The 25,918-nt window shown below is 44.1% G+C and overlaps 1 protein-coding gene across 2 annotated transcripts in view; it reads left to right on the forward strand.

The window, feature by feature from the left end:
• GRM7 (glutamate metabotropic receptor 7) overlaps positions 1-25,918 on the forward strand; it is a 219,736-nt gene that overhangs the window by 64,377 nt on the left and 129,441 nt on the right. For both annotated transcript variants that reach the window (XM_085235846.1, XM_031555624.2), the window contains exon 2: positions 9,608-9,824. In XM_085235846.1, coding sequence (XP_085091972.1) covers positions 9,608-9,824 — 217 coding nt within the window. The remainder of the gene's footprint in view (positions 1-9,607; positions 9,825-25,918) is intronic.

Below are 25,918 nucleotides of genomic sequence, written 5' to 3' on the forward strand. Positions count from 1 at the left end.
TTTACAGCAGGAGGGAGAATGAATGCTCTGTATGCAGGCACAGGATAATCTGCTGTGTGTATTCCATCTGCAGCCATTAGCCAAAGGTCACTGATGTTATCTATGTTTCATCCCTTATCAGCAGCCTCCCAAGTCCAACATCGTGTTTAATGCTGCGCTGGGTAGAGATGCAGGGAACGTAACAGTGTGTTTCAAACACACACAGGAGCTCAGCTGCAGTGGCTCCTCCTGCAGTGCTGCTCATCCACACTGGGAATGGTGGGGACTGCAGCTGGGCCGTGGAGCTGCACCACCCCAGTGATGGGTAGCACTTGGAGATGTCTCTGTGTGCTTCCATTCTTAGGTTGGTAACGTCTGATCAGTGAAAGCCATTCACAGGAGTTCAGTTTTGCTCATTAGGATATTCAGCTGCTTGCTGGAAGTTCATCTTTATTTCAAAATTGCAAGCAAACAGTCTTATTTTGCAAAGCAGATGCAGAGGCTCGGCTAGAAATGCAATTGGAGATATGCTCAGAGCTGAACTTGACGGCTTTCATTGAGCCCAGTAACTGAGCTCTGAAGGATGACTGTGCTTCGTGTTGTGCCCCACTGCAATTTGTTTCCTCTGTGGTGGCTTTGGGTGCATCTGTGTATTACTTGCAGAAAGCTGTGTCATCTTATTAGGCTTTTTTGCGTATCAGCCAATCTGCAGAGATGGGTCTTGGTTGTCTTTGTCTTTGTGGGAATACTTTCAAAATAATGAGATTAATACTTGCTGATTAAAAAAAACTTTTGAAATATGCATAGACAATGTAAGGTTCAATTATGTGTTTAGGAGACTGGAGCAGTGTGTACACATAAATAAAACATAAAAGGGTGTTTGCTGTGTTTGTCTTCTGGTTCTGCTTTATTTTCAAAACAACAATTAGCATTTCTGAATCTATATTGGGAAGTGTGAGTTCTGATCACTGCAAGCATATCCATACTTCTGTAAGTATTTGTATATATAAACATTCTTCTATATGCATTAACATCTCGATCTGCTCATAGTGACTGACTTCTCGAGTTCTGGAGATGTGATGTGAGTGCCAGGGAATGGTGAAGGTATAAAAGGGAAAAAGAAATCCAGCTGGTGCTGTCGTGTAGATGGTGTTCAGCCCCCGGTGCTCTGCTCAGCGCCCCTCTGAGTGGTTGAAGCAGTCCTCAGAGTGCTTTGTTGGGTACAGACCTTCACGCCGTAGTAAGTGGGCTTCAAAACTTGAGGGATTACTTCTGAGTCAAGGATGTATTGAAATGTGTGCTCAGAACGTGCCTTCCCTCGTCCTCTGAGGGACGTGGGAACCCTCAGTGTAAGCCCACTCAGTGCTGGACCTCACCTCTGCTCCCCCGAGACGCCCTGTGTTAAGACAAACATTAATCTTAGCAGTCTGGATTTATTTTTGACATGAGCTGGCTTGTGATGTGCGGTACTTAATGGGCAGGCCTCAGTTTGGTCCCTTTGATATGTCATTGCCTGTTTTATCTGCCAGAGACCTTAAGCTGTGATAGAAGTAAACAACCAAGAATGCATTCAGTCTTGGCACAGGCTCAGTGCAGAATGCACCTCTTAAGCTTTTTTGTTTTCTTTCATATAGGATCTTTGTAATTACATTTCAGGTAACGCAGAATGTCATGGGAGGAAAGTGTGACAGAACATCCATAGATTTATTTTGTAGTCTGCATCTGAATCATAACACAAGGTTGATAAGCCTGTCGGTGCAGAAGCTGCTGTGTGGTACCATATGATTACAGAATGTGGCTATTAGAGGGGTTAGAGGGTCCCTGTGCTCCCATCACCTTCTGTGAGTTCAGCTAAAATTTGGCTTGAAGTATTAGCTCATAATAGACAAGAAGCTTTGATGCTTTGTTAAGATTTCGAATTACCTCTAGCAGGGTGCCATCTATTATTTTAATACTGCTCTCAAGCTTACATTCTATCAGCACCAGAGTTAAAATATGAAGAGCTGTGCATTCTTGCATTGCAATGGATGGGCAATCGCTGCTGATATTCTAACTGATGTATCCTAGGAGGAATATTCTAGTTAATATTGTAAAATCAATGAATATGCACTAGTAGATATAAATGTGCTGTGCTGGTCGTATCTCATCCTCCAGATCTGCAAATCATTATTGTGTTGTTGCTTTGCGAGTTTATGAGCAAGCCAGCTACAATTCTTAACAACTTAAATGTTCACTTAAAAACATGAAGTGCAGAAGTTTTGTAACATTACGTGTCCTTTTGTCGTTATTATCCATAGTGTATCTGATGCAGGAGATGAGTAATGCTCTTCCCTTCGGGGGGCTGTCGGAGGCTCCCTGCTGTGGGATGGGTTTGCATGGGAGCTGGGTGAACTGTGGCATTGAAGGAGGGGACCCACTGCCAGCAGGGAATCCCACCTGCAAGGAGAATCCTGGGGAAAAAGGGGTAGAAGTGATCAGATTTAAAGTAACTTTAATTTTTTTAAAGGTTAAGTCAAGATGTACATAGAACAAGAGACACTGAAATGTAGGGAATATAAGTAAAAAATTGGTCTTGCTTCTAAGAAGTGATCGCTGAGAAGCCATATTCTTCCTGACTACATAAACGCAACTTTATGACGAGAGAGAAAACTTCAGATCGGGCAGCTGTGCATTGAGTTATCTTTCTCCATTTCACTGTAAATTGAAAAACTGATTTCTGGTTGTTTTTTTTTTTCTGTTGAAAATGGACGTTCCAAAGATGCATTGGGAAAAAAGTCCTGAAGTATGGCAATATGCAGGAGAAATTAACTGCTCGCGCCATAGCGGTTGGTGTTGCGCACACAAATAATATCTGCCAACCGAAGGAATGCTTTTTTCATGCTGTTGCTGCTGTGCTGTCACAGAACAGCTGATCCCACTGGAATGCTAAGGGATATGACGTCTTTTGATAAACATGGGAGCATATTTTTGCCTCCTAAAAGAGCAGCCTTAAATATGTATGAAGCTTTTGTGTCCAAGCTGCACGACTGAGATTTTTATTGTAGCGTTTTCCATAGGGGAAGATAGTGAAAGAACAGTTTAATTCCATTTGGGCCTCACCTGTTTCTGAAATAATGTGCAATATTGGCAGTGCTGTTGAAACCCTATTCTGCCTTCCTCAGAGGCATTCAGCTTCTGCAGCAGCAGCACAGAGGGAGCTTTGGACCGCCTGGTCTGAAGGCTTGAATTAATGGCTTGTAGGCATCAGAAACTTTCTGAAATGGGTCACAGACCCTGCTCAGTGGGGCTTGGCTATAAAGAATGGTCTTTGCCCTTGAAAAAAATATTATTAGATTTTGAAATGCAAGAAGTTACTCACTGGAACTGTAAATCTCCAAGCATTCAACAGAGCGGGTTATATCAATATTGCTGCTTTACTCATTCGGTTGTTCTCTGTTTGCAGGAGGTTCTTGAGCAGGTCTTTGGTGGGTCCTTATTGCAGATGGGGGTAATGCAGGCAGGCTTGGCTTAGGGATAAAAGTCTGGAATTGCAGCCTCATAGATGTTACTTTCAACTTTGTTCTTGTACCTCCTCCTACTGTATACAGCATTAAATAAATAAAAAAAAACTAATATGCGTTCTTTACTTTTTTTTTTTTCCTCTAAAATGAATAGCAGTTCATTTTTTTAAGTGTTTTTACAGTTTTCTGATAGTGCTGAAGCTGCCTGGATAGGAACAGGTTAAAGTGACTGCAGTCACATTAAATGGGAAAGTCTTGCTCTGCAAGGAGTGCAATGTCATGGAAGAGGTTTTTTTAAAATTTCATTTATAACTATGTAGGAAAAGTAATGAGCCTGTAGGTTCATTATAAATTGATTCACAGTACAAGAATTTGCAGATCTTAACCACCTGGAATACATTTGGTAGGACAGTAAGCTGTCTGTGTGCCTCTGCACTGTAATGCACAGATTAGAAAACTGGAAGTATCAACAATGGAAGTATAAATGGAAAATTCTTAGAGCAGAATTGGTAAGCTTGTTGAGACAGGTGTCTGTTCTCATTTTTGAGAAGGACAGTAGGATGTACAGCCTCATAAAGAGTTGAGGTTCTTACTTCAGTGCCAAGACCAGTTTCCACTACAACTGTAGATCTTGGCTTCAAGTCATCTACTCAATGTTCTTTTAGCATTTAAAAGCTAAGAGATCACCTTCTTTTGCAGCTACAAAAGCCCAAGCTGTGCCACAAGCTCCTGGTTGCCACAAGTAGACGTAGGCCAAGCAGAACCAATGGAGGGTATTTCCGTTTTATGGATACCTCTCACATTATAGTGCACTTATATATTTGTTTCTGCTTTCTGAGTTGATAAAATGCTCCATGAGCTATGTGGACAGGACTAACTGCCATAATTATTGTTTCTTTAATTGCTACAATTATTTTTGCTGGAATAATTCATAGGCTTGCTTACCTGCTCTAGAAAAGGAAACAGAAAACACCCTGAGACATGGAAAATACTCCCGACTTGCCAAAGTCATTTAGATTGTCTTTCTACTCGATTGCCATGAAGGTTGTACTAGGGATGAAGGTTGATTTATGTGCCTGTGAAGGGTCTTTTTCATATATTCTTTTCAGATCTGGGTTAAATTTAAAACAAAATAATCCCAACCAACCAAACAAGTAAATTAAAAAAATATATTAAATGAGAAAATCTGCAGTCCTTATGTTGTATGTTTAAGAAATCCCAAGTGGCGTTGGAGATGCTTCCTTTGGTAATGGGTTTCCCCCAGTGCAGTGCTGGCAATGAAGGAGCTGCAGATGGAAGTGCCTCACTGCCCACTGCGGCCCTGCTGAGGCCTGGCGCTGCCCTGCTCAGCATCAGGCCTACCCAAGGGCTGCTCCTCCCTCTTAACTTTCACCCCACAATCTGCACCACGCTTCTGAAGTTTGTTCGTTGTGTAGTGGAACTGAAATATGTGCTGTACAGTGAGACAGTTCCTTGGAATGAAGTTGTGGATATCTCCTCCCAGTCGTTCCCTGCGTCCTGTTGGTCCATTACCCTTCCTGGCACTGCTTCATTCTCCTGCTGCTGTCTCACTCATGAATTATCTGATGCTGAGAGGTCCACACCACAGTGACCTTGTCTGGTTTTTCGCTGATGATGTGTCAAGAACACCAATAGTTCTCTATAAATAAGGAATTTTGGAAACTCCCCAAAGGAAAAAGAGCTTGAGCGAGGGTTGGAAGCTCTGACAGAGCTCCTCCATTGCAGAAGCTGAGCACATCTGAAAATCTCTCTTTAAAACACTTTGAAAAATGGAATTAGATTGCTGTGTTAATTGTCCCGTTGGTCTCTGAAATGAGGTTCAGAGAAGACCCACTGGCTGTGCAGACGGGGGAGGTGGAGCTCACACAGAGTGCTGGGCTTTGGCAGAAGGGGCCAACTTGGATACAGGCTGAATTCGTGTGCATGAATCATTTATTGTGTTGCTTTTCTTAGTGTTTCTTTTCGTGCTCTTGAAGATATTTCTGTTTTATTCGATGCACTTCTCCTCCAGGCTCAGCTTCTCATTTGTATCTGATGTTGCTTATATTTGTATTTCTGTACCTTATGAAATATCTGTCCAATTCCCGTGTAGCTGATTGTGTTGATCTCTAATACCTGCTTATATAATCATTGGGAATTCACTGTGGATAAAGTAAGGGAGAGGGTGATGTGAGCAAACAGGACCCTGTTTGAACACCAATGGCATTAGTAATTGGTGAGCAGAATGAGAGAAACTGAGGTGAGCTGTAAATAGATTCATGTTTCTGAACATTTTCTGATATACAAATGCCCTGCTTTAGATGTGCTGCTTCTGTTATGGCACAAAGGACTTTGCTCCTTGGTGTGACTTCTGCATGCAGCAGCAGGTTCGCCAGTTGTTTGCACCTTTTGCACCATGGCAGAGCTGCCAAGAAATGTTCCTTATTGTTCTGACAATTGATTTACATGAAAGCTTTTTTGCAAATTGTTTTGCCTTGTTTTCTAATTGTCAACATTTGATTCTTGAATGTAAAAATCAGCTTGAAATGCACTACTTGTGAAATTTCATAATAAAACATAATAGAGAGGGATTATCAAAAGGCTTTAGTAGGATTTGCTCTCATCATTATCTAAAGCTGTTGGGAATATTACTACCCAGTCTTTTACCAGCCCTACAGGAAGAATGCAGAATATTTGTCCACTTACACATGTTTCAGGAAGACACCCCAGAACAGGGCACGTGGTGCTAGATTGGCAGCTCAGGACAACCTGTACTTGTTGTACATCAGTTACTGTCCAGCCATGCTGCAGGGCTGGGGATGCACTGCTGGTGTTGGCTGTGGGCAAACAGGCTCCAGGTCCCACCCCATCCTGGAGGGACTCAATGGGAAATCTCCCTCCAGTTGTCCATGCAAGCACTGGGATGTGATTGAGTCTCATTTTATACCTCTAGTAAAATGTTCTTCCTGTTGGGAACAAAGTGAAATGTAGAAAGTGTAGATGAGTTTTGCCCAGAGAAAATGGCCAGTTAGAAACTTCAAGTAGTTTTATTTCAAGACAATAAAAACAATTATGAGCAGTTCACAAGATGCTGAAGCTGTTTGTTATGCCATGTAAACATAGGTGAACAAAGAGAAGTCGTACTAACTGATGATTAAATCCTGACATGAGAGATTTCTACATGAATAAAATCCAAGACCTAAACAGATTCAAGACTGTTAGTCATCCGTCAGCTCACACCAAAGTGTTCAGCAGAGGAGGGAAAAGTCTTCAGGCATCTTGCTTGTGCAAAGTGGAGTTGCTGGCAGGATTCTGCACTTTGTGCAGACTGGTGCTACTCTGCCAAATAAGAGAGTCGAGAGGCTTTCTCAAAGTGGGATATATATGTGTATTTTTTTCTTCCATGGTCAGGAACTCATATCAGTGGAACCTGATGGGAAGTTGAAAGTAAGGTTGCAGCCAACTGTGAACTTGAAATTACACTGGTGGGAGCTCATTAATATCTCAACAGGCATACTCACGCATTATCTTAATTTGCACAGGATCCTTAGGAAAATAGCCTTTCTCAAGTTTTCTAGTGACTGTCCTTTGCTGAGGAGGCTCAGGTGGGCCATTTCATTCATCCTTCAGTACGTTACTGAGGAGAAGGGAGCTACTGCATTGGCAGATCAGTTTTGATGTGTCCAAAGTGGGAGTATATAGTGAGGAAGGTGGATAACTCAGATTTTACCACAGAGCAAACCCTTCAAAACTCTACAAGTTTATATTTTCTCAGTCGTGTTTTACTCGGAAACACGCAGTTCTAGGCCTAATGTTGGAAAACGTTTCATGCAGACCCTGCTTTTCCAGCAGCCCAACCAAAAGTGGTGCAGGGATTCAGGGAGATCTTCATTAGCAGAAGAAAATGAGATAAATGAAGAAGAATGCTCAATGTTAAAAATGAATTAAAATTAATTAATCACTAACTAATGCAACGCTCCCAGCATAAATCATTCAGTGTTATTGTAATCAGAACATCGGCCAGGGAAGCAATATGAGAAGCTCTGGGGTGTGGTGTTTGTCACAATCCTGCTGAAAACATGAAGGTTGCCTTCTTACAATCCTGTCTCTGCCCAGGACCTGCTCTCCCTCTGCTGGCACCTCTGCATCCATCGTGGAGCTCTGGGCATGTTCCTGCCCTGCTGGCTGCTGGTCCCTGCTGTGACCTGTGGAAGGGAAGGGAAAAATAAATCCTTTAGATGAGACCAAATATTTGTCTGGTTAATTAAAATAAGTGTGCAGAAATGCTCTGTTCAATGATTTCTTGTTGAATCCACACAAAACGTTACCAAAATTCTACTTTGACTTCATGTTGCTTTCAGACGTCCTGGAAGAGATGTTGGTAGAGAAACCAATATATGCTCTGAATACTGAGGTGATTTAAACAGCCAAAAGTGCTTAATATTTTATGGACAGAGGAAAAAGACTTAAAAAACAAAAGGTCTCCTAAGTAATATAAGCGCTGGAGCAAATTCTGTTGGAGCTTCTCTTTCTGCAGTAGTGCAGAATATGATCCTTTTGATTTCCAGTTGAAAAAGTAGCTGTTTACAAGTTGGAATACAAGCACTTGCCACAGATTAAAAAATCGTATTTCTTCCTTCCTTTTATTTATAATTGATGGTGCTGCACTCGGCATCTCAGCACAACTCTGTGTAGGGGGCTGCACGTACCGGGTGCTCGTGCAATTAGCAGCACCTGTAAAGTCAGCATGGTTGACTGTTGCCCTTAATGTAACGCCATCCAAAGGGGTGATGAATTAAGCCGATCAGCAGCTGAGCAAGTTCCACTGGCTGCATTGTACAAAGGAGAAGAGAGCAATCCCAAAATATCGCTGTTGTGGTGAACAGACACCAGCAAATTAGGAATGTGAATTATTGTGAAGGTGCTGAGTGTTCTCTGTGCAACCCTGAGCTAGATGAGAAATCAAGAACCACAGTAAATCAGCACCATTGATTTATTTATGTTTTGAGAGTGGTCCCCAAGCTTTGCTGGCCCATAGGCAAGCAGTGAGCAAAGAAATCACGTGCCAGCGATCAGCACCGCGCTGTTATTGCTGTCAGCCTCAGTTTTAACTTCTTTAGCGTTCTGTGTCTGGAAGATGTCTCAATGAGTGCCTGCGTCGTTCATAATTTCGGGTTGTTTGCATGGCTTCTCTTTGCCTACTAGGTCTGCAGCAGCAGCTCTGCTTTGCAGCCCTGCTTTGGCTGTGGCACACAGCCCGCGACCCTTTGCACTGCTGCGGTGGCTCTGTCTGCCCCTCACCTCTGTGGGCAGGGAAGGCGCTGAGCCCACACTGTAACACTGCCTCTGCTGGGAGGGCAGGAGAACTAATAAATACCCACAGAAATGCTGAGTAGAGAGAGTATGCAAGAGATACTTGGGCTGAGGCATGAAATACTGACCTTGCCAAGGCATAACAATCTAAAATCATTATGTATGATCATGTTTGTGTATATCTCAAGTCTTTTTTTTCCCCTTCTTTGGCATCTCGAGTGAGAATTATGGAAGGCTCCTTAAATTAAGGAGAAGTCCCAGACTGTTACTCAAACGGTTGCATAATGTGTTTGGAGATTAACATACTGCCAGCTTGGTGACTGCTCCAGAGCCTTTGTTATCAGGGAGAAAATAACCCTAGACAATATCCCAGCGTGTTGTACAAAGTAACCCACCTTCTTCCCACAGACAGAGGAAGGCTCCTTCTGTCGTCCAGCCAGGACAGGTCTGGATTTCAGCTCTGCTGAATTCAGCATCCAAAGTGACCCAATGGTGCTCACAGCAGAACGCCAGTGGAGAAGTGGTTGGTGTGCACTGCACTGGGTTGTGTGAAAGGAGGAAATGTAAATGTGAACATACACGCCGTTGTTCTAATTTGACTAATTTTGTCTAGTTTTACATTTTTCTTATTGATTTCAATGAAAAGATTGGTGTTTTGATTTGTGCATTGCAATGGAATGTGGCAAAGAAATGTAGACGGGTGCAAGGAAGATGAACTTAGGCTCAGCAGAAGCTAGATGCTCCAGCTAACTGCTGTGACAAGTGCAACGCATATGTGAATGTGTATATTTATCAGAAATTATTTTTCTCTACAGATCCCACAAATCAGTTATGCCTCAACTGCACCAGAGTTGAGTGATGACAGGCGCTATGATTTCTTCTCACGTGTGGTTCCTCCAGATTCCTTCCAAGCGCAAGCAATGGTGGACATTGTGAAAGCTTTGGGATGGAATTATGTGTCCACTTTGGCATCTGAAGGGAATTATGGAGAAAAAGGAGTCGAGTCCTTCATGCAAATTTCCAGAGAGGCAGGTAGGCAACACCCGTCCTCCCTCCAGAAAATGCTGTAGAAGTAATGGATGTTATTTTGTACCAAATGTTATGTTATTTTTCTGGAACATATATTTGATTCTAAAGTTGCTCCAGCTCTTTGCAATGCCTCTGTAATGGCTCCTGGGTGCTCTCTTTCCTAAATTGCTTATAGAGTTTCAGAGAATTTGAAATGTTAGTGTTTTTCAATCGTTTCTGGAGAAAATAGAAAGCCCTGAGTCTTATCAAGCTTCTGGTATTCTGCTGGACAGCATTATATTATGTTGACATGGGTAGAAGACAGATTTTAAAATGCTGAGCTTTTATCTCTCCACAGCTAGAAATTGTTTGAAGGCTGCTTGTTGCTACACATTGACTCGTGTCATGCTGCTGCTGTGCACGTCTCAGATTGCTGCCAGTGTATTGCTTTTCTGTAGCATTCCTCTTGACCAATTCTTTTGAGAAAACTCATACATCTTACCTGAAAGGCTCAGGATTGCTGTCCTGGGGTAAGGAGGCACAAAGCCCTGCAGCATGGTGTGAGGCACACCAGGCCTCTAGTGGGATGCAAAATGCTTTTCTTGTTGCCTGAGTGTTTCTTTTATTTTTTTTCTTTTCTCTTTCTTTTTTTTTTTTTTTTTTTTTTTTTTAATGATAAAACTTTTTTCAGCGTGCTGGAGAACATCTCTTGTGAGTGGGAGACATTCCAAGAGGACATAGAGATGCTGTGCCTTATGCTATGCCTGCTCAGGCTTGTGGTGTAGGCTTGAACCATCACAATTTTGTTGACAGGAAACCTAATTTTGCAGTTGGCTTTTTGGTTGTGGTTCAGAACGCAGGGCAGACCTGCCCTGGGGGGGTGCTGCTGTGTCTTTGTGCTCACATCCTTGTCTTGGTAACTTACTCTTCAGGTGAAATAGTCTTGAATTTCCCCAGAGATGACAAAACATAGGAGGGCTTTGTATGGTATTGCTGGGGATCAAACTGTACAGCCACAGCAAGCTGATACGCAATGCTGAATCATTAACATTTGTACACTGAAACATTTGAAGCAGATCTCTGTGCTAGGAAGGAGAAATAGGCAGAAGATGTCATCATGGTGAGCTATATAAGAGCCAGTTCCAGGAACGGACACTGATGTATCCTGGTGTGGCAGGGAGGATCCGAAATGTGTCCTCACTCTGTAAGAACAAGCCCTGTTGCACTGCCTGCAGGAAGTGGCAGGTGTCCCACCCTGCAGCTGCCCTGCCATCCCGTTGCAAAAAGCTGATATAAACTGAGCCAGAATTCAGTCTTGAATGACAGGACTCACTGGGCAGGTGGGGAAGGGGCTGTTGGTGTGAGGCGAGGGGGCTTGGGCAGGACAGTGATGCTCTGTAGCAGCCATTGCATGTGCTGGGTCCTGCAGCCAGTGCTGACCTTGCTGGGCTGCAGGGGTTGAGGGGAAGGGGCTTTGGAGGGGTGTCAGAGCTGTTGTGTTCTGTTGGTGCTATGCAGTGAGGCTGTATTTGCATGAATTTGTCTGTTCGTTTGAATGCATATTTATGCAGTATTAAAGAAAATGGTTTGGGATTTAATACCATGGGAAGTGATAAATACCAGCGTTCATTATAATTTAAAATTTACTTTATTTGCAAATATTCACTGTTGCAAAATCTTACAAGAAATATGTTCTCTACGTCAAGGACAAACTCTAGCTGAATAATACTCTATCACTTCATAGACTTTGGCAGAATTAACTTAATGACTGGAGCTGCTAATGCAGTCAACTTGTAAGTCAACTTCTTCTTAAAGAATAAAGCATAAACCCACACGAACGCCCTGCATAAAGCAGCTTTGTGTGCAGGGTGATGCAGGCTGCGCCTGCCACAGCTCTGCGTCGTGCAGATAAAGATTGGGTGAGGTTCTGAGAGGGTTCAGCCTCTGTCAGCACGCTCCTGTCCTCTAGAGCCCAGAAAAGTGCCAGGAGGTCCTGCCTTGTGGAATGTGGAATCACAGAACCACAGCACGGTTGGGTTGGAAAGGACCTTAAAGCCCCCCAGCCCCACCTGCTGCCATGGAGCTCTGCCTCTGGTGGCCGTGGGCAATGCCCAGGGGCTGTGCAGCCCGTGCCAAAGCCTGAGATGTGCAGGCTGTTGGCAGCTGTTGTCACCTGCAGACAGCTGCCTCGTATCTCATAATCAGCGTGGTTTGGCACAGAAGGATTTAGTCCATAGGTACCAGCACGCTTCCTGTCTTTGGCCTGGAATCCACAGCAAGCTAATTATCCTAAATTCAGCGTTCCGTCCAGACTGGTTTCTGATTCAGCCAAGATCTTAGGAATGGCAAGGATGAGTAGAAAGCATTATCCATGCTCAGTGTTTAAATGTGCTCTGGTATATAACGACTTTACTTGATCCTTTGAGTTAATAATTCTTCACAAAGTGACTTTTATTATGAGTGCTTCAAGCGAGTTTGAATATGTCATTGTGGCAGGGGATGAGGATTTGAAACATGCTCTGCAGTCTGTGGGATTAATAAATTAGAGAATGCTCTAATTACGGAAAATCTAAAGGACAATTTCAGATTATTAATGAAACTACTGAATACTCGAATTTCAAAGATTAATTCATCTTTGATTTTTTAAAAGATTAATCTGTACCAGAAGGTTAATTGCTATCTGTAAGATATATATATATTGAAGTCGTTAGCGAAAAACCACTTGACTGCCTCCTAACAGATAAATGAAAGATCCAGTGTGCATTTATCCATCTTTTCCTCTCCCTGAATTCCTCTCCCCAACCTCCTTAGGAAGGTTGGTGGCCCTGCCTGTGGCAAAGGGATTGGAGATTGATGATCCTTGAGGTCCCTTCCAACCTGGGCCATTCTGTGATTCTGTGTAATCGCCTGTCTTCAGATCAGTGCCCTGGCAGCTTTGCTGTGCAGCAGTGTGTGTTAGCCAGGCACCCAGACCCAGCTCCTCCCTTCTGCTTCCCTCAGCTCTGTGCCCATTGCCCATTGCTGGGGCAGCTCCTGGCTTGGCTGGGGCTGTGCACAGAGCAGAGCTGCTGTATCCCATAGAGAGGGCTGCCAGCAGCCATGGTTGCTCTGCAAGCCAAGAGTTCATCCAGGTGTTGTTCTCAGCCACTTGGAAGGGATGGAAAAAGCAGATTCTGGAGCAGCATGTCGTTTTGCTTTGTGTTCCAAAGATGCAAAAGAAGAGATTAAAGCCCTCATATCGGAGGGCTGATGTGATTATCATGTATACTGAAGCTTTTCCCGACAACTTTTAGTTGTGGTGCTGTATCTCTTAAAAGGCCGTCACCACCTTGACAGAACAAAAATGTGGAATAAACTTTAATCCGCTCTCACGTAGGAAGCGCAGCATTTGCAACAGCCTCTTCATCTTCTTTTCCTTTTTATTCTTCATTTTTTGCTGAAGAGTTTTTTGAAATATTCATTTCTTTAACTCCTCTTTTTTCCCCGACCCTCGTTGCCATGCAGCAGCCTTTACATAAGGCTGGGACAGCTTGCACAGGGGCGGCCGGGCTGGCTCAGAAGGGGAAGAGCCATCCACAGCCATCCATTGCCTGGGCAGAGAGGGGACCCTGCTGGTCTGCACCCTCCTCCCAGTAATGAGGTTTTTTCCAGCAGTGACGTTGGCCGGCATTTCTTTCTTATCCTTGACTTTCTTTTTATCTTGTTTTTCCAGATTTCTGTTTCCTAGCAGAAAACATGCATGTGCACACGTGTATGTGGCTGTATGAGATGCGTTGCCCTCACGCCTGATAGATGTAATGCGTCGTTCCATCAGATGAATCATTTTTTGGAGTGCCATTAAAATCTGTGCATTAATGTATGGAAGTTGACATACCGTTCTCAGTGTCTCACACAGCATTTCTCTGGGCTCCTGTAGGTCAGGATAAAAATATGACCCTGAATCCATATTTTTTTTAGTAGAGCTTAACTTCTGTGCTGTCTTTGGGAATGCCGTTAGCGCAGATCATCACTGGAGAACATGAGAGAGTTAAATCATTGCTAGGAGGGAACTGTGCACACTGACAGTATTCTGAGGGAAGGGAAACTGCTCTGCCAGCATCTCCAGTAGAGCACTGATTCCTATTGCCACGTAGAAACTCAGGATTTCTTTTATCATGCATTTTGATACTTATAAAACATCTCTCCTTTTCTTACCCACTGAAGCACTGCTGCCTGCTTTTAGGATACGTACTGTAAGTAGAAATGCACTGCCACAAACACTGATGTGAAATGTGGGCTTTGGGCAAGCTGCTCTACTGGGGGTGTCCCACACCCAGGATGCGAGGATTGGAACCAGGCAGTCCTTCAGACCCCTTCCAGGCTCAACTACTCTGTGGTTCTATGCAATATGAAAACTGTTGCTTTCCTTCCTGCACTTCATGAAGTAGCAGTTGTTTTGTCATAATCAGACAGCTGGGAAATCTCTAAAGTTGTACCAAGTCGTGTTGTGTGCTGCAGTCTGTTGCAGGTTCTGTTCTACAGGCGTTGCTTATGTTCCATTCTGGTGCTGGGACAACAGCAGTGCCTTTACCAAGGTCTTCCTGATGCTGTTTTTAGAGATGCAAAAGCAATAATAGTAGTATTTGTAGAATATTCAGCACTCCCAAATGAAATCTTGTCAGGTTCGTGCAAAGCACAGAAATTTCCATTTGGTTTAGAAGTTGGTGAACGTGCCTTGGCTGCCAGTGTAACCATGAATGGAGACTTGCTCCATACCTTCATTCCAACAGAAATGCGGGAAATAATTCACAGAAGGATTCTTTTTAAACCGTAACCGATCCAGTAGAAGATGCACTGGAGCCTTGGATTGCAGTTGATCAAATATTGTCCTGACAGTGGGAAGGAATGAGCATCATCCAAAGCACAGCGCCAAGCTGCTGCCATGGCCGTGCTCTGCTGCCAGAGGCGACCTCAGTGAGAGCAGCAGGCAGCCGTGTCCTTCGGACACTGCTTGGCTTCTGGCTTCCCACTGGCGTTGGTTAGAGCCCGAGCAGGTGTCTGTATTCACGGGGAGAATCCCTCTGGATGTGGCGGAGCTGGGATAGGGTGACGAGGTCTGAGCTGTCCTTTTGGAACATCTGGGTCTCATGGCAGATGCAGGCACCGAACAGAAGCGTGAGATTAAAGAATTAGAATTTTACAAAGAATCCATGCGTTGGTATAAATGTGATAGGCGTCTTCTCCTATCTTTTGTCGTCGTTTGAAGGTAAACGCATGGTATAAATGCATGAAGTCCTTAGGATTTTGCTCAGGGTGGGAATTAGGAGCACGTGGTTTAGGTGCCCAGAAATCCTGCAGCCCAAATAGTGGTGTAACTCTGTGCTGAAAGTAGTGGGGGTCTGAGTAATTCTTCCTTCTCAAATAGACTCATGTGAAATCAATACAGTGGAGTTCGGGGAGAAGCAAGAAGATAAAGATGTGACACTATGACTACCTCAGGGTCTGCTTATGTGAAGTTTGAGACCCATTCCGTGCTCATACATGCAGAAACTTTTCTGCTGTCCTCCTGAGTGATCTCACACGGCTGCTTTCCAGGCTGAAAAGAATTCAAGTGTTATTGGAAAGCTGCAACAGTCTGTTGTCACAGTTGTGGCATAAGTCACTTTAATGATAATATCTGCCTTTTTATGGCATTTATTGAATGTTCTGAGATTGCTTTTCAAGGAGCAGAATAAAATTGAAATAGCAAAGTCTTGTTACTAAAGAAATAACTGCCAGCATCCCTTAAAAATGTTACCCTAAATTTAAAAAAACATTGCTTTCATGGTTATGTGAAATGTATCTTGTGGATCAGTTGAAAATAAATGATCGGTTAAGTCTTTGTTATTCCAAAGCAGAGCAATGTGCTGTTGAGCCTTTATTTTTACCAGTCAAGTTAGACAGCCCCAGGGGATGCTCCTGTGCCTTGCAGCGTGCGTGTCCCACGGTACCCAAGTGAAGGATTTGGTTTGATGTGGATTCAGTAAGCTGTTCACCCCCATCCAGCTGCTTTTTTTCATTTGTCTGTTGAAAGGTTTCCTACATCTCATGGGTAAAGCGTTCCTCTTGGTAAAGGTAGCAGTACAGAGCAGGAACAGAGGAGCGAGAGCCTTCGTGTTCATTCTGCAGCCATCTTCTGCTGGGAAGAAGAGAAGTCTGGGAGGGGTGGGGGGGGAACAGTGATGGAAACATTAGGGGAAGGGAGAATAAATCTTAATGCATATCCAGAAGCTTGGGGGGAAAGTCCTGCTGAAGTTCAAAAGCTGATGTTGTTTTGGGAAGGACTGGTAGTAGGGGCAGAGGGGAGTTGGATTTATTGAGCAATAAGAGGAAGGGAGAAGTCTGCAGACAGCAAGGCAGGTGTGACTGTTATGGAAGGAGAGATGAAGAGCTGTGAAATGAAAATTGATAGAAGTAGCTGGGGTTGGAAAGATTGAATCACAGCAGGGAAAAAGTCCATGAATAAGGAAGCCTTGCCATAGAGGGTGGGCTAGAAAAAGGTATTTATTTCACCGAGAAATTAATGATTTCAGCAGCAGAGCTGAGTTTGGTTCTGAGGTAGAATTTCTGTCCGAAGCTCACGTTTTCTGCCAGAGGACAGTGCTGCCAGGCTGCTGCCTGAAGCCTCCAAGCGCTTTGTCCCTCCCACACCTCCTGCCCACCCCCCAGCCCCCCAGGGTGACCCCGGCCCTGCTTCAGTGTGAAGTGTCTTGTCTGCTTTCCTGGAGGAATAACGTGCATTTCACAAACACCTCCTGCTGAGGCGTCCCCTGCTCTCATTTGACTTTCCCCACAGAAAATAGAAATGTTATGATTACGCTGAGCCCATCCCATGGGATGCGTCCATTTTACAAAGTGGGATAAATTTGTTGGAACGTCATTTTGGACCATCTCAAGGTGCAGTTCTGCATCTGAGGGATGAGATAAAATCAAACACAGCAAGTTACTGCTGTTTCTGTCATGGAAATTCAGCATCTCAAGAGGAAATACAAACTATCACCTCATCTTGCACCTTCCACACTTGCCAGTCCCTTTCACTTCTTGCTAATGCAAGGAACAGCTTTCATAGCCATGGGGGAGCAGCAGCACATAAATAGTGCTGAGCTGCATCTTCCATCATGCGCCCTCCCCGTTCCTTCCCCTTGGACAGCAGAGGCTGACAGGCACCCCGAGCCCTTTGTCCTCTGGGGGATGGCTCTGTGCATCGCTGTGATCCCCATTGCCTGGAATATTGCCTGGCCCAGCCCTGGAGCCAAGCAAACCTTCCTTCTGCCATCCCCTGGTGCAGAAAAAAAAAAAAAAAATCAAGCAGAGAAAAAAAAAAAAAAAAAACCTTAGCAAAATTGTAGCAGGTAATTTGTCAATTGCGATCAATTAAGTTCATCCTTTTTTTTTTTACATGTTTGCAGGAAAGTTGTTTAGTAACATGGTGTTTCGAGTACCTGGGCTACTTGCTGCTCACATCATTCACAGCAACAAAAGATTTTTTATGTATTTCATTGGTGATGAAACAGTAAACTTTGAGTAATGCAGAGGCAGCTCAAACGTGTGGATGTTGCTTGAAGTTTGAATCAGATTTTATGCTAACACTGGGTATTATTCCACATACGTGAGCTATTTCCGTACCAACGGAAGATGGGAATGCTCTGCTATGTTGCTGTTTCTCTGGAGGAGCCACAGGTACGACACAGATCAACTCTGTAACCAGGATTTGACTGGGAAGTAAGGCATTCTGCACTGTCTCTGCAGCCTGCTCAGCAGGAATCCCTTGCAAGACAAGCTGTTGAACTCCTGGGGGCTCCAATCCCTCCAGAGGGAGTGAGGCTGGGCTGACGTGGGGTTTGGCTGAGCTGATGGAGCAGCTCAGCTGCCGTGCTGCCCCTCGGAGCCATCTGTGGCCGTTACCCCTGGGATTCTGTTCTCAGGCTGTGGGGATGGACCACGTCAGAGCTGCTCTATGCAGTCCATCAGGTGTGGGTGTTCTGCTGCCTGCCAGCATGTCCCTGCCAGCAGCCCGGTGCTTTCAGGTGGCTGCCCGGCAATGGAAGATTTTATCTGGATGGACAAGTCTGCAGGTGGCTATCTCAGCCTGCTTTAGTTTAATAGAAGTTATAATTTAATTCCCTGAATGCATTTAGTGTCTCCCCATAATTTCACTAATCCATATGTCTAATCAATCCTCTAATTGACTCCCAATTTATCTTTTATCTGTACTTTGTCCTCCTGTAGCCTGATGTTTCTCCTCAGATGTCCCTTCTCCCTCTGCAATGTCTCGGTGCTGCTCTGCAGAACAGGGCTGAGGCTGAGCCATGCTATTCTGCAGTGGCTTAAATTCTAGCTCCACTGTAAAACAGTGTCTCCTCTACCTAAACCAGTGCACCAGTGGCACAACTACACTGGTAAAAAGGGCATTTTAAAGACGACATGATCTTAAGACTTGGCATTAGCTGGAGTTATGGTTATTTCTAATGCTTGGGTTCCCTCCAGGCGTGTGCTGAGCTGTGCTGGTTGGGACTTCATAGGGCAGACCTGCAGGTGGACAACTGCCCTGGCAGGCAGGGTGTTTGTAGTGTGGGAATCCCAAAGAGAGCAGCTCTTCTGCTTCAAAAATGAAGGGTTTTGCTGATACGACTGTGCGTTAAGAAGAGTGCAGGATGAGGATGTGGAACAGCAGGAGGCTTATTTGAAAGCTTTTTGCTGACTTTTCATTGCTGTTTATATTTTTCTTTTAAAGCCATTTTTATATCCAGGCGAAAGAAAGTCTAGACAGATTGTCTAAAAGCTTTTATTAGCTAATTAAGGTTATATGGCTGGTGTATCATTGCTGGATAATGTGTGGACTCTGGGTAAGAAGGGCTTTTGCTCTGTGGCATGTGCCTTTTGCCGAGCGTGCTTTTATTATTCCCTGTGATTGCTCTTTTCATGTTTCAACGTCAAAAACAAGTCCCACTTGAATTCCTATGTTTGGACATCTGAATCTATACGAAGGGACTGGAGGGCCTTGATTTTCTCCAAAACACTGAGCATTCGTGGCTTCCATTAAAATTGATTGGAGATGCAATTGCTCCGTGCACACAGAAATCAATCCGGCCTTCAGCGGTTGTCTCCACGCTGCGGCCTCAGCATTCATGTGTGGTGGGAGATTGACAGCCCTGAGAGCTGAGCTCTGGAGCTGAATGCAGCAGCCCAGTGACGTGTCTTATCAGAGACTAAATCCCAGAAGGAGTCATGCTCCCGGAGAGTAACACCATTCACTTTGATAAATAACTCATCCCTCTGCTGAGCCTGCTGGTTTACTGCTGGAGAGTGTTTATTTGGAGCTTGGGATGAGGTGTGCTTTCTTTGGATGTTGGTTTATTAAAATTGGTCTTATTTAGCCAGCTCAAACTGGGTGATAACGATGCCTTGTTCCCCTGGAGCCAGGATGAATTTCAACTTGGATATTCCTACTTCCTACTGAGTTCCCATTCCCCCTCAGTGATTGCCTGAACCCGTCCATTTCTTGTGTTCCTGTGAATGTTCCTAACAGCCAGCACTCATCTCAAACCTCCGATTGCTGTAATCGAGTAGCTTTTATTTATTAACATCAGGAGGGAAGACAGAGAAGCAGCATCACAAAGTCGCAGCCAAAGAACGTAATACACAAAGCTGTTCCTTGAAATAAACATCTTTGAAAAAATCTCTACAGAAGCTCCAGTCTGCACAGCCCCTGTTGAGGTTCTTCACACTCAGATACCCTATAATGCCAGCGCTCTGTAAGATGCAGTAAAAAAGCAATTAGCACTTTGGAGTGCTTTGCAAAATTTTATTAGTCTTCTGCCTCTTGAGGCTCTGGCAAAAAATTGCTGTTTTACTCGAGATGTCTTTGATGCAATTTTTTCAGTCTTTTCCAAAAACAAATACAGGAGATGAGGCTGTAGTACAGTCAACCCAGCAACTTGTAATTCTACTTCCCAACAACTTCAAAAATTAAATTCACTTAAATTAAAGTCACTTCTTTGCAAAGACATTCCGTATTCCTTCTCTGTCTCTCTTTTCTTCTGCTCATCACATTTGTGCTCCCTGTGTGACTCCAGATTAAGGGCTGCAGGAACTCCAGTGTCCAAGAAAGCCGTTCTTTGAGCTTGAGAACCAATACTTCTGTTCCATCAGCGCCATTTCCTCCCTTTTTGCTGGAAAATAGGGAACAAATCTCCAGAGCTAAAAACAAAAATAAAAGGGCCAACAATGCAGTTCCTTGCAGTGGGAGATGCTGCCCAACTGCTGCAGCCTGGGACTATGCCCAGACCCCTCTCTGGCACTGTTCTGCTTCAGAGATTGCTGCTGAAGGACACGGACATTGATGAGTGAGACAAGTGCGGTGAAGGAATGACTGCTTTCCAGAGTAACCATCTTCCTGGTTTGGGATGGAATATGTTCTATTATTGGGGGCCATCACTGGGGTCGGGGCTTCTCAGAGAGCTCCCCCTCATCATTACACCCCACAGCTGCGGGGGGATGCACCCACATTGGGCACAGACAGCTCTGAAGGTTCAGACCCGCACTGCAGGCAAACAAGGCAGGATGAGATCGCGCTCGGTTTTGCTGTTTGATTTTCCTGTGAGATTTCAATGACCTCCCTAGCACAAAAAAAGAAAACATGTTCTTTTCGTCGTTGCTCCAATTCTAGTAGGTTTCAAAGCAAAACCTATGTGGTTCTTGTCAGTTTTAGAAGGCCTTTCTTAAAGCAGAATACTACTGATTAAGCTTTAGTGACATATTTTTCTTAAGAGAAGCTAGGAATCATAAACATTAAAGATGGGGAAGATGTAATTTGGGTGTCATTAGTACTTAAGCTGCTTTTCTCTTTCATAGATGAATGCGCACAGGTGTATTAGCAGCTGGGTTTGAATGTAGGATTTTTCTTGCCCTGTCCTATTGCAAAAGTGGTTTAAAATGTTTGGTATTGAAAGCTTATTTTGCAGCTACGTCCTTCGCTCATCCGAGTAACTGTGTCATGGATTGGTCTCCATCAAAGAGGAGCTCTATCCTCTCTTTTTCAACCAGCCAGTCTCTATGGAATGTTGCTTGGGATGGCAAATCCATCCAGAACTGCTCCCCAGCCCAGGGCTGGCAGTGCTGGCAGCAGTGTGCAGCATGAGGGCTGTGGGGCTGCTCTGGGCTCCTGCACAAAGCTTCTGTGAGGGATTTGCCTCCAATTTTGGCTTTCAGTTTTAAGGAACAAGCCTACAGTTACGTAGATTTACAGCTTTCCTTCCTCCTGCTCCAGAAGCAGACTTAGACATAAATTAATTATGCTATCCCTTATCTCTAAGAGCATCTCTGCAGCATAGTAACATCTGCATGGGCACCCATGAGCATGCTGCTGTGTGGGGCCGGAGGGACGTCTGTCAGTCTTGTCTGTAAAATCAGAGTGATGTGGAATAGGTGGAGCCTGTAGACTTGTGCCTATGTCTGTTCAGAGCTGAAGAAAAATGGTGTCCAGTTTCTTTTTCGAGTTTAACTGGTGCACCTCATCTCTTTGCCACGGTACAGAATTTGTTGTGTGCTGAATTTCAGAGAAGAGCATTACTAGGGAATTAATCTAGCAAAACTCACTGACAGCACAAAATATGCAAATAACAGTGATAGGGGAAACCAGAAATCTGGAGACAAGATCAGAAAAGTGCAAAATCCCAAATATTCCGTGCAATAGTATATGACAATGACATGATCAGACAGGGAGTCACATTATTTTAACTAAGAGCCGTACTTAGAACAGCCTGGGAGAATGTCATCTGGGGAGAGAAATTGGCCTAAGTGAGAAAACTAGCCCCTCAACTTCTGATTTTCCTGATCCAATGTACGGACCGGGGAGATGCTTTTCAAACAAAGATCAGTGCTGTAGTGCTGTCGTTACATCAGTGTGACTTACTGTAAAGTGCTGGGCACTGTGGCTGGAGCTGGAAAGGTTGCGAGGCTACATTAATTAGAGGAAAATCACAAAGTGTTTGGCAATAAGGGTCGTAGATGTGGTCACTGGCATACTAGCACATAAGGAATTCTGCACTTGCCAGAGCATATATCATACTTGAGAAAGGCCACTTTTAGTTCCATTAATGACCTTCAAAGTTTAATAAAGATAACTTTATCTGTAGAGGATAGTGCAGGTCTGTGAAATAATACATTTCCATTTTCAAGTTGCAGCAGCTGATACCAAGTCAAGAAAGGTAATATCTTATTATACAGTGTCTCAGAGTTTCGTATCTCAGGTTTTCATCTCTCTTACATACATGTAAATTTTTAGCTTTGCTTTTTCTTTAAGAGGAAAACTAACTAGGTTGCCAAATGGAGCATCTTCCATGGAAAGAGGCTGGGTGCCATGCTGCCTGGTTGCAGCTGGAACCCCAGTGCATCTGCAGGAAGCATAGGAAATGTGAAAGGAAGAGCAAAGTGCAGATTTTCTGTGCTGTGGTTGCAGCTGCATTCACGATGTGCCTTCGTACAACACAGGCTCTGTGAGGCATTGGCGTGGGCTGCCCAGGGCGAGGTGGGGTCACCATCCCTGGAGGTGTTCAGAACAGAGAGGTGGCACTGCGATGAGGGCAGTGGGCACGGTGGGATGGTTGGGGCTGGGCGTGGGGATTCTGGAGGTCTTTTCCAACCTTAATGGTTCTGTGGCTCGGTGGATACACAAACATATAGGTGACCTCATTCGTGGCCTTGTGTATCTCTTCCTCTGTGATGTGAGCGGGTGCTGGTGTCACTGCCTTAGAGATGGAGGAAGAACAGAGGCACTGTGTGGGTTTCTCAGGATGTCACTAGGGGAACTGGCAGATAAAGAGCATGAATATATATGTAATTGTTTTTTTTCCTAAACTAAGCATGACTTGGGAAAACTTAAAGCTTCTATGTTTAAGTTAAGGAATATCTTACTGATGACATTTTCCTGTAAAAAAAAAAAAGAGACAAAATGCAGAAATTCAGCCGGGGTTCTCTTCTAGTTGCTCTGGGGGCATTTCTCTCTTGTTCAGGGTGAAGCTCCAGCTCTTGGAGCCATTTGGGAGGCTTCTAATCCTATTACAGAGAACGGCGAAAGTTTTCCCTGCAAGTCTTTACACATCCTTATCAAGTTTAAATGTCTCATTGCTTTGGCAGCTGATGTTTTTCTTGAAAAATTAACTCTTCTGTAAAAATGACATACTTTCAGTGAGATAAGCCATTTGATTCTGTCAGTTTGTTTCTAAGCTTCCTGTCCTAAATCAAATACCTCTAAGGGCAAATAGTTCAGTCATCAGATACGATATGTACATTTCTCATTTCCATATTATTTAAATAAGACGTGATTATACTTCTCTTCTTTGTGTAGATACATTCTTTTTACCAGTTAAATCATTTTTTGTGTAAACATTCAAGGAGGCACGTATTCTACAAAGATAAAACAAGAAAATAGATGGGCAACAAAATGGTCAAATGTGGAAATGTATTAATGGGGAGGGGGATAAGAATGAAATCTGACCTGTGATTTTTGCTCCTAAATCTGGAATTTCTCTAGAGTTCCTATAGGTAGTCACTCTCTTCTTATAACTAATTCTCCCATCACCATTGATCCAAACCTTCTGTATCCGTGACAAAGCCCCGTCACTGCAAGAAGGTTAACAGCACTGGGAATAGCGTGCTGGTGGTAAGAAGGTAGAAGTTGATTGCTCTTGGTAAATAATGGGTTTTAACTTGGCATGTGAGCATGGTGTCAGTCCCAAGGCTGAGGCAGGGGAAGTTGAACACTCAAGCAGCAGCCATCCGTCCTGCAGCTCCTGCTGCCCTCGCTGGTGGCGACTGCATATCTGTGAGTGTCACGGTGTGCTGTTCAGAAAAGGTTTCTTAAGCTTAGGAGGGGGAAATCAGTGTGAACGGTGGTATTTCTGCCCTGGTGTTGTGCACACAGACAGGAGCCCTGTGCTGCGGGGTGGAACAGCGTGTTGGGAAGGATGGAGGCAAGTGTTCGCCCACCAGATAGCCCCCAGGCTGCTTGCAGCAGAGCAGTCCTCTGTGCAGCAGCACAAGTTTGGGGAGAGGGAGCAGTGCAGTTAGACTGATTATAGAGGGCAGCCCAGTGTTTCTGATAAAATAATTAATTTAACTTCTGTCCATTTTCTGCATTCTTTATTCCCTAATGCAGCCATCCCGCTTTGCTTTCAAGCTAGTGGTGCAGCTGAGAAGCCTGATTAAATGGCAAGGAAGACTTCTAAATGAAAGGATCCATATCTAGCTACACTCATTATCAGTTCCAAGAAATTAAATCTACCATAAATGATTTACTCTGAAGCAAATCAAATAGACATTGGAAAGACGAAGGGCAGAGTGACCGTAAGATTGCATCTTGGTGGGAGGAAGCAGTGATTTTAAAAAAAAAAAAAAAGATAAAACCCAGACCTGGTTTCCACTCCCACAGATAGCATCCTTGCCCGAGTCTGGGCAGTTACCCTTGTGCTTGCCTTGAATATCCTGTAAGCTGTGCAGTGGTGGAGGATGCAATATTCATCTCAAGGAATCGGAAATCTTTTACGGCTGGCTGTTCCATAAGGCACTCTAACACTCAGGTTTTGTCTGTACAGATTGCTGTTCCCCTCTGCAGATTTATGTATTCATTATTCTTTCAAGGATGTGAATATAAAAACCTCTAGAAATTCACCTTTGCTCTCACTGAAGACAGACATAAACAAGAAGCTCAGAGCGGCAGCATTCTTCCACAAGCTGTGGTTAAAAATAACAGAGACAGTCTGTGTGTGACATGCAGTGACTTCTCGTCTTCTGCTTTCCCTGTTCCCTCAAAATGTGTGTGTATACATTGCTGTGTATCTCTCTTTTTCACTCTACCTATACTTACATAGTGCACTTGGATGCTCCTCCTCCGTGTTCCTTAAATCTCTCCTGTTCACAGTCGGTTGCCCGGGCTTTGTGCCTTGCATGTGGAGGTGGGTACGAGGAGGGTTTGGTCCCTTTGTCAGGGATGCAGAGTTGTCACCAATCTGGAGGACATGCGGAGCCTTTAGGAGAGAGCTGCAGTGTTAGGATGTGCAGGAGCACTCAGAACATATTGCACACAACATATTACACTGCCCTTGTGCGTGTGCAGACCCCCGGTTGGTTCAGCCTGCTGCTGGGCAGGCTTCTTAGAGTACATGATGCCCTTATTCTTAAAATAATGATTAAAACCATTTTAAAAAGGCAATTTCCCCAGCCTCTGCTTCATTGTTTTTAAAATTCCGTGCTGCGTGTTGTCCAGAGCATCCTTGGGCTTGTTCCAATCCAGCAACGATAGCGTTTGGTTCGGTATGCGGTGCTGGGGAAAGCTGGATGTCGAATCTGTAGCTCTGGTGCAGATGAAATTCAGAGCTTTGGCCAAGTTTTTCAGTGGAATATTCCAAAGCCAGCCAAGGTCAAAAGAGGTCAGTGAAATTTTTCACCACGCTATTTCAGCTTCCCCAAGGGCAAAGTCAGAGTGATGCAGGTTTACTTCGCATTTAGGCTTCCAAATATTCTCAGTTAACAGCCTTGAGGTCCTCCTGGAAGCTGTGGTGGAGCAGTAAAGCTGTGTACTGGGACCTGGGCACCAGATGCAGTCACCTACAGCGGCCCATGCAAAATCACAGCTTTCTAATCTGCGCTGATCCTCCTCCTGCCTTCCTCTCAGAGCTTCCCATATGTCTGTTTATCTTGCATTTTATTTTAAGTTTTAGTTGGCCTTGATTCAGACATTTATAAGAAGTACATAATTTTTACTTTAAACTCATTTTTCAAGCAAAAATGATACGAATATGGAACTTTGTCATACCTCAGTGCATGCTGATGAAGTTTTGATTTGCTCTGGCTGATCTTGAGTGTTAAATTAGCCTGAAGGGAAGACCCAAGGCAGGAAAATTCAGTGCTTTTAACAGGAAAGAAAATACGAGATTCGTTCTGAAAACTTTCTTTATTCTTCGACCCATCCCACGAGGTGAAGTCATGCAGTCTCCAATGCACAGATTGCCGTGATGTGTTTGTTCTGAAATAAAAGCAGCCAGATTGCCCGGACTGTCCAACGCAGGAATTCACATTCATTCCATTTTAATTCCCATTTT

Source organism: Meleagris gallopavo, chromosome 14 (genome assembly GCF_905368555.1).
Source record: "Meleagris gallopavo chromosome 14, MGAL_WU_HG_1.1, whole genome shotgun sequence".
Lineage (NCBI taxonomy): Eukaryota > Metazoa > Chordata > Aves > Galliformes > Phasianidae > Meleagris > Meleagris gallopavo.